General features: G+C 36.9%; 2 protein-coding genes across 2 annotated transcripts; both read left to right on the top strand.

Moving 5' to 3' along the window:
• The first annotated feature begins 261 nt into the window (after positions 1–261).
• SmF (small ribonucleoprotein particle protein SmF) lies at positions 262–906 on the top strand. The gene is made up of 3 exons (XM_065508055.1): positions 262–548; positions 615–708; positions 775–906. The coding sequence occupies exons 1-2, from the start codon at positions 374–376 to the stop codon at positions 704–706; spliced, it is 267 nt and encodes an 88-aa protein (XP_065364127.1). The 5' UTR covers positions 262–373; the 3' UTR covers positions 707–708; positions 775–906.
• Positions 907–9,138: 8,232 nt separating this feature from the next.
• LOC135958501 (BEACH domain-containing protein lvsA-like) lies at positions 9,139–10,359 on the top strand. Its single transcript, XM_065509409.1, has one exon. It carries the CDS (start codon positions 9,139–9,141, stop codon positions 10,357–10,359), a length of 1,221 nt encoding a protein of 406 aa, XP_065365481.1.
• Positions 10,360–13,294: the final 2,935 nt, after the last annotated feature.

The following is a 13,294-nucleotide window of genomic DNA, read 5'->3' as shown; positions in this document are numbered from 1 at the left end:
AATTAATTCCAATTAACCAATTGCCTAAACTAATTTACAATGGTATTCTTTGAATTATTTCAGAGCAATTATAATAAATCAACTTGAGCCAAATTGAAAATTTACTTTCAAATTAAATAAAATAATAAAAAAAGATAATCAACCATTTCTAAATTTTTAATACGTTAACGGTTTTTCTTTACTACCTTATTTTTACCACGCTGTACTAAAAAATGCAACTCTGCACAAAAAAAATATTTGACGTTTATCGTTTGACAGTTGTCGGCTTTGTTTTGCAAACGTTTTGTGTGGTGAGCGTGCAAATTGTTTACCGCCTATAATTTTAATAAAAGTTAATATTCCTTAAAAAAGTTAATAAAATAAATTAAACAACATGTCTGCTGCTATGCCAATTAACCCCAAACCATTCCTTAATGGTCTCACCGGTAAGGCAGTGATAATTAAACTAAAATGGGGCCATGAATATAAAGGTTACCTGGTGTCTGTCGACGGCTACATGAACATGCAATTGGCCAATACAGAAGAACACATTGACGGTCAAGTTACTGGTAAGTATGCTAGGAATATTAAATGGATTATATTTTTGTCAATAAAATTTTATTTTGTTTCCTTAGGCAACTTGGGTGAAGTTCTAATACGTTGCAACAACGTTTTGTATATTAAGGGTGTTGATGATGAAGACGAGGAAGGAGAAATGAGAGACTAACAGTAAATTATATTAATAACTAGTTTTCAATTTCCTTTAATTTAGCCATTTAATCATTTCCATTTTAGTTTACAAACTTATAATTTGTAGTCGAAAAATGAGAAGCAAAATAATTTGTATTCAAATCAATCAAGTAATCTATTAAAAACATTAAACAATTGGTTGACAAAAATCGTTTTCAAAATACATAATTTCAAGAATTTCGTTGTTTTCAATTTGACTATTTTTGTGGGCCTAGTGAGAGGCAGAAGATTAAAGGGTAAGTGATATTTGCACAATTTTGAAAACATAAATTAAAGAGTATAAGTTGTTTCCAAAAGGCCGTATTCATAAGGAAGAATATGGTGTAACTTTTTTAAGTTTTCATAATGAAATGTTATGACTTGCTAGACGGAAATTGTAATAAATATTCACTATTTTAATATAAGATATTGAACCCCCACTACGATACAGAAATTGGTTTGAATAAATGGTGACAAAAAGTACAAAAAATGGGTAAAAACGGGAATATACATTTATTGGAAATTATTAAGCCAATTTCGATAAAATTTTAAACATTGGCTCCAATAGCCATACAAAAATTAACTAACATGATATTATTTGGAACTCGAGTGTGTTACCCATATCCGGGTAAACAGATTAGTACTTTTGTAAAACATATTCACCTCAATTATGAAAAACAATTCCCCGGGAGTTTTTTCCCCTTTCGTTTTTTTAACACAGAATTTGAATAGGAAAAATGAGAAAAGGGAAAAAACTCCCGGGGAATCTTTTTCATAATTGGTCTGATTGTAACGTTTTTACCTTTTCAAAACTAGTTTATTTCCTTTAAATAAACATAATTATTTTGATTGCAAATAAAAGCATTGTAACAACTTTTAATTTATGAAATTTACACAACAATTTAAATAGTCACTCTGTTTTAATACACACACTTTAAAAACACACAAAAACACACTTTATACACACAGTGCCATTATAATAAGGTTATAAGGTTTAATGTTTTCATTGAAATATTAGTGATCACAAATTATCGTCCTTTTCTCAAATAACTCAAAATTAAGACTATATTAGATTAGACTAGAAGGGAGACCCATAGGATCCATTGTGATACCCTTCAGGAATATACCTAGATGTGAAAAGAAGAAATGAGACGAATTTTCCTATTTTTCATCCAAACAACTTCTGCAACAGTTGTCCTAATTGAATTCCTACCAAGAACCATGAGATTCTTGATTCTTTCTCATGCCAGAGAGCCCCATTGCATTCTAGATATTCTACAAGTAGTAATAGTAGACCTCCTGCGTTCCATCTACATCTCAGATTCTATATCGCAACCAAGGGGGTGTTAACGTCTCTTTGAGCAAGAGGACCCATTCCTTTCGCATTCATCGATTTCATATTCCTGCTGAGACTAGTTAAAGATAATTGGAGCTTAAGCTCTAATTTGTAGGTTGGAATGCACGACATCTCGGTTGAGTTAAAAACTCTGGTGCGTATGTTGTACATTGCACTTCTTCTATAAAGAAGCTCGATCTGCGTTCACTTATATTTCTATACTAGTTAAAAAATTGCTTGTGTTCGATTTGTGAATTTGTGAGAAGCGGTTTAAAATGGGTAAAAATAGTTAAAAAGAAAAAAAACGTATTGTTGACAAAGAACCTAAGTTTGTTGTCAAAAACCTAAGTCTTACAACAACAGAATATTTTGAGTTTTTATATAAACAATCGATTTTTTGTCAGAAATAGGAGTGATCACAGGTCGAGCTTATTGGCCAAGATATTAGCAAATTTTGATATTTTGAGTTTTTATATAAAAAAATCGATTTTTGTTCAGAAATATGAGTGATCACAGATCGATCTGTTTTTCTTGATTAAACGCTTATTGGCCAAGTTATTAGCGAATTTAGATATTTTTTTTTTATATAAAAAAATCGATTTTTGGTTAGAAATATGAGTGATCACAGATCGAGCTTCTTTTCTTGATTTAACGCTTATTGGCCAAGTTATTAGCGAATTTAGATATTTTGAGTTTTTAGATAAACAAATCAATTTTTGGTTAGATATATAAGTGATCGCAGATCGAGCTCCTTTCCTTGAGCTCGCTAATAACTTGGCCAATAAGCGTTTAATCAAGAAAAAGACCTCGATTTGTGATCACTCATATTTCTGACCAAAAATCTAAAAATATCTAAATTCGCTAATAACTTCGCCAATAAGCGTTTAAAGGATTTCGATCTGTGATCACTCATATTTCTAACCAAAAAACGATTTTTTTATATAAAAACTCAAAATATCTAAATTCGCTAATAACTTGGCCAATAAGCGTTGAATCAAGAAAAGGAGCTCGATCTGTGATCACTCATATTTCTTACCAAAAGTCGATTTTTTTATATAAAAACTCAAAATATCTAAATTCGCTAATAACTTGGCCAATAAGCGTTTAATCAAGAAAAACAGCTCGATCTGTGATCACTCATATTTCTAACCAAAAATCGATTTTTTATATAAAAACTCAAAAAAAAATAAATTCGCTAATAACTTGGCCAATAAGCGTTGAATCAAGAAAAGGAGCTCGATCTGTGATCACTCATATTTCTTACCAAAAGTAGATTTTTTAATATAAAAACTCAAAATATCTAAATTCGCTAATAACTTGGCCAATAAGAGTTTAATCAAGAAAAGAAGCTCGATCTGTGATCACTCATATTTCTTAACAAAAATACATTTTTTTTATATAAAAACTCACAATATCTGAAATCGCTAATAACTTGGCCAACAAGAGTTTAATCAAGAAAAGGAGCTCGATCTGTGATCACTCATTTTTCAGACCAAAATTCGATTACTTATATAAAAACTCAAAATATGTACATTGATTTACAGATATTCTGTTGTTGCAAGACTTAGGTTTTTGACAACAAACTTAGGTTCTTTGTCTCTCAGTAGCGCTTCTATGTATACTTTATTCTATGTCCTATATAAATAAAAATTATCATTCAATAATACGGTTTTTTTCTTGTTTAATTTGTACCCTTTTCAAACCACTTCTCACAAATTCATAAATCGAACACAAGCTTTTTTAACTTGGACAGGACAATGTCAGTCGGGTCAGCTAGTATAAAAATAAATTTTTGTTCAGAAATACGATCACAGATCTTTATTAAACGCTTATTGGCCAAGTTATAAGCGAATTTAGATATTTTGAGTTTTTATATAAAAATAAATTTTTGTTCAGAAATACGATCACAGATCGAGATCATTTTCTTTATTAAACGCTTATTGGCCAAGTTATTAGCGAATTTAGATATTTTGAGTTTTTATATAAAAAATCGATTTTTTGTCAGAAATATGAGTGATTACTAGAGTGACCACAAAAAATCGATGTCGGAATTTGTTCGTAGGGATCCAGATATTGAGATAGCCGAAATTTGAGCTCGATTAAGTGACGTTAACCCGTGCCGCTTGTCGCTCATAGTTTTGTGGTGCATTTAAAGGGTGAATTTTGTTAACTAAATAAGTAAAAATCGTAGACAAATTGGCAATATATTAAAAGGTATATCCCAGTTAAGTGATAAGTTCTCTTTTCATGTATCACGGTGCTACGTTTACAACAATTGTTTAACATTTCCGGGAGTTCCATTATCTGATTGTTTAGACAATTTTTAAGGGCTGGACTAATGGACACATACATATTTATACCGCTACTAGTAAGCTATTCACAAAATTCAATGTATAAATAGATAAATAAAATAAAGAAGGACTAGGCAAGTTAATTTACCTTAACGTAACATGGGACACACTAGAAATTTCTGTTAAGTTGGCATATTGTTTGCTTGTTTGCCGGTTTGTTTGACAAAATACTTTTCGTTTTATCGCACTTATGAGAGTCTCAATGCGTATTGTATCTATTTATATAAAGGATAACATTTGCACGTGACCAAACATTTGGATACCGAAAAAGTTAAATTTAAGTGTTTTTCTAACGAAAAAGGTTACGTTGTAAACATGCAAGTTCAAACTATGTATTTTACAATGACTACTAAAAAATGGAATAAAAAAAAAAACTAAAAAAGGTGTGTTAGTAAATAGAGTGGGGGTTGGGAAATATGAGGAATTGCTTTCTTAGTCCTCTGCTATTTCATTCAATAAATATGCCATTTCATTTAGGAGTGTGTTGTATCTAAATACAGATAAAAATTAAAGAAAGAACATTTGATGCTATAAATAACGAAATATTTAAACCGGAAATACTAACCAACATGAATTTGTTTAACATTTTAATTTTAACAAACTTTTGGAATATTACTTTAAAGTTCATAACCAGACAAGGGGACAAGGGTATCCCCTACAATAATGCCAAACATACATATTGGGGTTCGCGATTGGTAAATCCTAGAGGTAGACAGCTGTATAAAGCTCTAGTTGATCGCAAAAATTGCTTAGATTTCGTGTCTCCTGGACACCCAACTTATTGGCCAACTGATCCTAGAAAAATTCCTGATCTAATAGACTTCGCCATATGTAGAAATATTATTCGAAATGCAATATCCACAGAAATATCCTATGATCTATCTTCTGACCACTCTCCTGTAATTATTAATTATTGTGAGAGACCCGACATCCCAAGATTTCGTAAGGACTCTTTGTATATTAAGACAAATTGGATAAAATATAGGAAATATATCAGCAGTCATATCCACACAAATCCTAATTTACAGTGTGAGGAAGACATAGTTAGGACCGTCAATGACTTCACGTCATTGATTGTTTCGGCTCTGGAACACTCTAGGTGCCAAATCCCTCCAAAAACTAATACGCCTATTTCAAATTCGGATCTCGAAAAGAGAAGACTCAGAAGAGAAAGGCAACATAATAGATCACCTGCTGCAAAGCAGAAGCTGTCCGGTGCAGTACGAAAACTGAAAAGAGCCCTTCATTTAAACGAAAATTATATTAAAAGTTTGACGAGTACAAAATACACAAATTTCTCTCTTTGGAAGGCAACGAAGAACATTAAGCCACCGGTAGAGGCACAAAGCGCTTTAAGAAAAGCTGACGGAACCTGGGCACGAAGTGCTATAGAAAAAGCCTCAGTATTTGCTGAACATTTAAGTGAAGTATTTCAACCCAACTCCACGGCAAATGAGTTTGAACTAGAAGAATTGCCAGCTTCAACAATGGTTAATGCAACCCAATTCGATATTAGTCCTGAGGATGTTAAATCACCGGGATATGATTTAATAACGCCATCAATGATTAAGAACCTACCAAACGTTGCAATAATTGTGCTATCTATATTGTTTAATGCGATCTTGAAACTAGGAATTTATCCAAAAAATTGGAAAATTTCTCAAATAATAATGATACCTAAACCGGGTAAAGATTTAACCCTGTCATCTTCTTATAGACCTATTAGCCTACTCCCTTGTTTGTCGAAGCTATTCGAGAAAATATTCCAGTAAAAGATGATACCTTTTTTGAATGATGGAAACATTATCCCAGTACACCAATTTGGTTTCCGTGAACATCATGGCACCATTGAACAGGTCAATCGTTTAACTGGAGAAATTAGAAAATCTTTTGAATTAAAGAAATATTGTTCTGCCGTCTTTTTAGACGTTGCTCAGACTTTTGACAAGGTATGGCATAAAGGCCTAGTACATAAAATCAAATGTTTACTACCACTATGTACTCATAAATTGCTGGAGTCTTATTTATCGAATAGACTTTTCAAAGTTAAGTACAATGATTATGTGACGAGAGAATACAAGATTAGAGCTGGCGTTCCACAGGGAAGTGTACTAGGACCTACGCTATATTTGATTTACACCTCCGATCTCCCTACGTGCGATAAACTAACAATTTCAACATTTGCTGATGATACCGCCATTATTAGCTCAGACGAAAACCCACTCATGGCATCTAGTCAACTACAGAATTACCTCGTACGTGTGGAGTCATGGTTGAAAAACTGGCGAATAAAGGTAAATGAGCTGAAAAGTAAACATGTTACGTTCGCTCTAAGGAGAGGAAATTGCCCACATGTCACACTCAACAACGTTAATATACCGCAGTCTGATTATGTCACCTACCTTGGTATTCATCTAGATAGACGGCTTACTTGGCGCCGACACATAGAAACCAAGAGACTTCACATGAAGTTAAAAGCCTCTAGCTTTCATTGGTTAATCTGTGACCAATCAAAATTAAGCCTTGAATATAAAGTCATCCTGTATAAGACCGTTTTAAAACCAATTTGGACATATGGAATTCAATTATGGGGAATGGCTAGCAACAACAGTATTGATCTTATACAGAGGGACCAATCTAAAATTCTTAGGACCATGACGGTAGTACCATTGCACATTGGTAAAGGAAGAGTTCAAGAAAGTCCGTGAGAAATATATTGTGAAGCTGCGAAACCATCCCAATACGCTTGCAAGACAACTTGTGCAGACCCAAACCCGATCCAGGCTCCGTAGAGCAGATCTACCACCCCGCTAAGATGAGTGACAGTTTACCATTAAAGCTCTCTTGTTGAAGAGCAAATAGTTTTAATTTTAGTTATAAGATTTAAATACTTATTGTAAGGTCGATAACAGACAGATTCAATAATTCAATAAAGCGTAAAAAAAAAAAAAATTCCCCCACAAGTTCTCCATTGGGTTTAAGTACGGACTAGAAGCCGGCCAGTCCAACAGAGGAATGTTATGTTCATTAAACCAAGATTTCTATTGCTTAGAAACATGGATTGCAGCATTATGTTGTTGGAATATGTAATCTTCATCCATTTTTTCATTCATAAATGAGAGAAGAGCATCTTCCAACAGTTCGTTATAAATCGCACTATTCATTTTAGTCGGAACAAAACAACTGCAGAAAATGCTGCCCAAACCATAACACTGCCACCACCGAAATTACGTTTTGACATCCGAACATCGTTTGATCTCAAATCGTGCAAATAGCATGAGTCAGGACCGTCTAAATTAATTTTTTTTTCGTCCGAGAAAATTACTTTTTTCCACTCATCTGTCCATTTCATATATTTTTTTTCCGAATTTTAGCCGATTTTCTTTATGGTGCTTTTTTAGCATTAGTTTACATTTCGGCTTTTTCCATTTTATGTTTTCATCGTTTCGTAAAATGTGTGCAACGTGTTTGGAAGTCATTGGAAGATTCAATTTATTCTTTATTTGTGTTGAATTTAATTTGTTGCGGGTTGCTTCTTGTTTTATTAGATTAAGTTGTCTTCTTGTTAGTTCTGTATTTCCCTTTGTAGGTTTGCGAACTTCATAATTCTGACCTTTCTTCAAGAAATTTCGCACCACACTTTCCGAACGATCGATTTTACGTCCAATTTCTCTATTGGAACATCATTGGTCGTGAAAATTTTAATTTGAATCTTTTCTTGATCGGACAAAAAAGTTCCCTTGGGCATCTTTAAAAGTGATGAAATTTATTGATTCACATAGAAACATTTGCAGTAAATTGAGATTTTACTATTAGAAACGTACCTTTGGTTGAAAAAAAAACTAAAATTTATAATATTTTATTTTTGGTAACTTTTTTAAAAACAAATTTCACGTCTGCGTTTATACGAATCTTCCACTTAAAATAGCACCAAGAACATTTGATCGCATAATTAAGGCAAACAACAAGAATAAGAAAAAAACTTGTTTACTTTCAAAAAGTACCGTTAAGTCTCTCATTAAAAAAGTTAAATTTGGCTTTTGGATGAGAACAACAAAGCTATAACAAAAATACAGAAAAAAATTAAGTGCGTTTATAGGAATATGCACCAGTGTATATCCGAAATCCGTGTGGAGTTATCAGTCTCCCATCGGACGCGTCCCAGGTGGCGGATAGGGGGAGCAATTGCCTAGTCTAGTGATACTGTTTCCTAAAACATGTCATTAGCCCTGACAAATGCTCGAGCAATATCAATATCTTGAGACACTTTTTCTAACAAATGGTCTAAACTTATTGATATGGCTAGGTTTCGTAAAACGGGTTGTGATAGCCAACTATATAATATTGTGACACATTTTGTTCAACAAATGGTCACAGTAGGATATAATTGGTGCTAGGGTAATGCTATAACTGGCGATACATTTTAGAACAAATGGTCGCCTAGCGATAGTGCTCTTTTCATCTTTCTTGTTTTACTACCCGCGGACCAAAACTGTTCTGTTCTTTCCTCTCTCTGTTCTTTCCCTCTTCTCTCTCTCTTTCTTTTCCCCCACTTGTAAGGTTAACGTGGTTGGTAGCAGTGCCGAGAACCTGAATGGCTAATTAGTGGTTAAAGAAGATTAGTCGATAACAGCTCCCCTCCGGTGCTTATGACACGGGCCGGTTGTAATCTCTGTCTAGTCTATGTACGCCGTCACTGCATGGATGGTCCATCCCCTTACGTGCCTACTCGTGGGACCAAAAATGAACACAAACAACAACAACACAAACAACAACAACAACGCCCTGAAGAAAACCGTTGATCTCGGATCTTCTTCAGAAGACGACCTACTAGCCTCTAGTCAAGAGACTCTGGTCGCAATGTCAGGCAGCTTGGGTGACCGTCACAGCACTCTACTGCCCTCCAAAAACTTGACAAATGCACCTCTTCAATCGGATGCCAAGACTGGCGACCAATTGAAGAAGAAAAGAAAAAAGAGGAAGAGTCAGAAAGACATCCTTAAATCCCGTTACGCCAAGGCGATATTCATTCTTGACAAGATTGACAAGAATGCTGCCAGCGGTGCCCCCCATGAGCCTGATGAAGAAGATCGCGCTAAATACCAGGCTGTGGTAGATGAGTACCAAAAGTTTTTGGATTCCGTACCCAGTACATCAAAGGCAGCAGCCGAAGAAACAGAGAGGTCCAAGCGCAATCGCTCTCAGACAGAGGGTGAGAAGTCGCCTAAACGGAGAAAGGTTGTCGAGAAAAAATCCACTCCGGGACCCACATCAACCACGACTACATCCGCCAGACGGCCCTTCAACGAGGTGGTTAAGGACCATCTTCTAATGGCTCTGGCGACCGAGAAAGACGGCACCATCAATCCTGTTGTAACAGAATGGGGTGCTATCGAGTCCAAATTAACTGAACTCGTGATGGAACACGTGTTCGCTAATACGACTGGTACAGCACCTCGTTTTGACTCTGGTGAGATCCACCGGGGCTACAGGGTGATCAAATGCATGGACGAGTTCTCAAAGGACTTTCTTAGCAAGTGCATCGCAAAGATTAGTGGTGCATGGGAAGGTTTAAGCCTTAAACTGATCCCTGCTCAAGAGATTCCAATGAGACCGCGTGCACGTATTTGGTTACCGAAGATGGCAACCGATGCGCATAAGTTGGTGGAGTGTCTGAAGCTACAGAACCCCGACATCCACATGGATGACTGGTCCATCATCCGCACCGAGCAAGGCGATGGCCACACATGCCTAATTCTTGCCATCACCGAATCGGGCTCTGTCGAGCTTGAGAAGGCGGGCTTTAAGCTGTTCTTCGGAGTGAGGGACGCTAAGGTAAAGGTGTTCAGGCCTACAGGTACGGGTAGCGGTGAAGCGGATGAGATTGAAGCTGCAAACTCTCTGCTCACAGAAATGAAGCTCTCCGAACCCCCCCCCAAAAACCAACAATGGCGCTTAAAATAGTGCAGATAAATCTGCAGCACTCGAAATGTGCTACAGATAACCTTCGGGTACTCTTAGCCGAAGAGGACCTGGACATTGGGCTGGTGCAAGAACCCTGGGCTTCTGACTTGGACGTGAAAGGGTTCCCGGCCTCAGCATATAATATCCTCTATGCAAGAAACAATGGTAGGCCAAGATCATGTATTATTGCCAAAAAATCTATTAACATTTTTCTTTGTACGCAGCTTAGTTCAGAAGACCTTACAGTAGCTAAGGTCGAGCTACCGTGCAACAGAAGCTTCATGATTGCCTCAAGCTACATGGCACATGAGAAGACAGCTCCTCCAGTTGAAGTGAGTGCTCTACTGTCCTCTGTTGGGGCATCTGACGACATCATCCTAGGCTGTGATGCCAACGCCAGGCATTCAATCTGGGGTAGCAGCGAAATAAATGGAAGGGGGTGAGTCTTTACTTAATTTCATTAATTCCAATAAACTAAGTATATGTAATTCTGGTAATACGCCAACATTCATGTTTCCAAGTTCGGACAACTATAATGGATGGGAGGAAGTATTAGATATTACACTCATAAATGATAGGTCTAAGGTATCAGTAGATAGGTGAAGGGTATCCAAAAAAGGTCGTTCTCTGACCATAACTGGATTCTCTTCAATATTAGACTTCAGAACTCGACAGAGAAAATACAATTTAGGAACCCAAGAAGGACAGATTGGTTCAAATTTAATGGGATCCTTAAACACAAACTTAAGTATATGCCAGTTGTAGAAGATTCGATAACTGGTCTTGAGAAAATAGAGGAAAACTTTAGTAAAACTTTAGTCAAGGCTTTCGAAGTTTCCTGTCCAGTCACTAAGGCTAAGAAAAGCTTCCCTCCATGGTGGAATTCTGAGCTATCTAAACTACGTAGGGAAACTCGTAGGGCCTTTAACATTAGCTACAATAGTAAATCATGGCAACCATATCGTGATCAATTGAAAGCCTACAAGAAAGCTATAGTAGTCGCAAAAAGAAACTCATGGAGAAGCTTCTGCGAATCTATAGATAATACAAAAGACTCTGCAAGACTTAGTAGAATTCTAGCCAAGGGGCAATCCAATCCTACTTATATCAAAAGGAAGGATGACTCCTGGTCAGAGTCACTTGACATCCTACTGAATACTCATTTCCCAGGCTGTAAGGATGTTGCTACGGACTTTGAGAGGGAAGGTAGGACTCTATTCAATATCGATAGTTATATCGTCTCCTATGACAGGATATCATGGGCGATTGACAGTTTCGCACCTTTCAGTCACCCGGGCCGGATGGTATATTGCCAAAGATGCTACAAAGTGCAAAAAGGCATATCATTCCCTGGCTTCATAGAATTTTTACGCTCTGTCTCTCCCTCAATCACGTTCCGGTTAACTGGAGGGGCGTAAAGGTCGTTTTTATTCCCAAAATTGGAAAAAGAAGTCATGAGAAGGCGAAGGACTTTCGTCCAATTAGTCTTTCTTCTTTCCAGCTTAAAACGTTGGAAAGACTCATTGACGCTCACATTAGGCATCGCCTAGAGGGTACGACACGGCTCTCTAATAGTCAGCATGCCTACCTTAAGGGCCGCTCTACAGAGACAGCTCTGCACGAGGTCGTAAGAGTTGTAGAGAGATCTCTCGAATTTAAACAATATACAATGGCAGCCTTTCTGGATATAGAGGGTGCTTTCAATAATGTTACCACTCTTGCAATTCAGCAAGCTCTTACTGACCTAGACGTTGAAGAATATATCAATAACTGGTTAGTAAACATGCTGAAATCAAGAATAGTTACAGCAAATCTTGGTAATAGCGTCAAGTCCAAGCAAGTTGGCAGAGGCACACCACAGGGTGGGGTGATCTCTCCACTACTGTGGCTTATCGTTATTAACTCGATTCTCATTGATCTAGACAGAAAAGGGATAAAAGTTGTCGCTTATGCGGACGATGTGGTGATACTCGTATCAGGTCTGTTTCCGGACGTGATCAGTGATATTATGTCCACTGCTTTAGGGTTGCTCGATAACTGGGCCACGGCAAGTGGTCTTGGGGTGAATTCTAGCAAAACAGAACTCGTACTTTTCACAACAAAGACCAAGATTCCAAGCTTCAAACTTCCACGGTTGAAAAACTGCGAAATCCCCCTTTCAAATAATGCAAAATATCTAGGTATTATACTGGACTCTAAATTGTCATGGAAGCTAAATACTCAACATAGGGTAAAAAAGGCTACGGTGGCCTATTATACCTGTCGTAAGATGTTTGGTAGAAAATGGGGACTTAGTCCCAGCATAGTTAAATGGATGTATACGGCTATAGTACGTCCAATTCTTACTTACGGATCTCTTGTATGGTGGACTGCAACTAAAAGGAAGTATGTCGTAGACCAACTATACAAAGTCCAGAGATCAGCATGCATTGGTACAACCGGCGCACTAAGAACTAGTCCTTCAGAGGTACTGAACACTATATTGCACCTTGTGCCAATAGACCTTCACATAATGGCCACCTCTGCATGTAGCGCAGTGAGGCTTCGAGCTTCTGGCTGTTGGAGATCGAGAACATATGGGCACGCGGGGATTTTGAGCCAGTTGCCTTCGATCGTTCTCCAACCATCTGACTATATTACTCCATCTACAGATTTTAATAGGGTTTTTAAGGTCTTAATCCCCTCCAGGAGTGAGTGGGGTATGGGTAATCTCGTGTACAAATATGACACTAGGATATATACAGACGGTTCGAAAATGAGCTGTGGTGTTGGTTCTGGCGTCTTCTGTGACGAACCCGAGATAGGTATTTCGTATCGTCTTCCGAATGAGTGTAGTGTTTTCCAGGCGGAAATTTTTGCAATCATGGCAGCTTGTAATATACTACTTGATCATAACACCCGCGGCAATATAGGTATTTTTGTCGACAGTCAGGCG

This window comes from Calliphora vicina, chromosome 4 (assembly GCF_958450345.1).
Source record: "Calliphora vicina chromosome 4, idCalVici1.1, whole genome shotgun sequence".
Taxonomy (NCBI): Eukaryota; Metazoa; Arthropoda; class Insecta; order Diptera; family Calliphoridae; genus Calliphora; species Calliphora vicina.
The sequence above is the reverse complement of the archived record's forward strand: the minus strand, read 5'-3'. Positions and strand labels throughout refer to the sequence as shown.

Bases quoted from the DNA above. Each gene is read 5' to 3' on its own strand.
- SmF (XM_065508055.1), top strand. From the start codon at position 374: ATGTCTGCTGCTATGCCAATTAACCCCAAACCATTCCTTAATGGTCTC. The intron at 549-614 runs GTAAGTATGCTA...TTGTTTCCTTAG, and splicing joins CATTGACGGTCAAGTTACTG to GCAACTTGGGTGAAGTTCTA.
- LOC135958501 (XM_065509409.1), top strand. From the start codon at position 9,139: ATGAACACAAACAACAACAACACAAACAACAACAACAACGCCCTGAAG.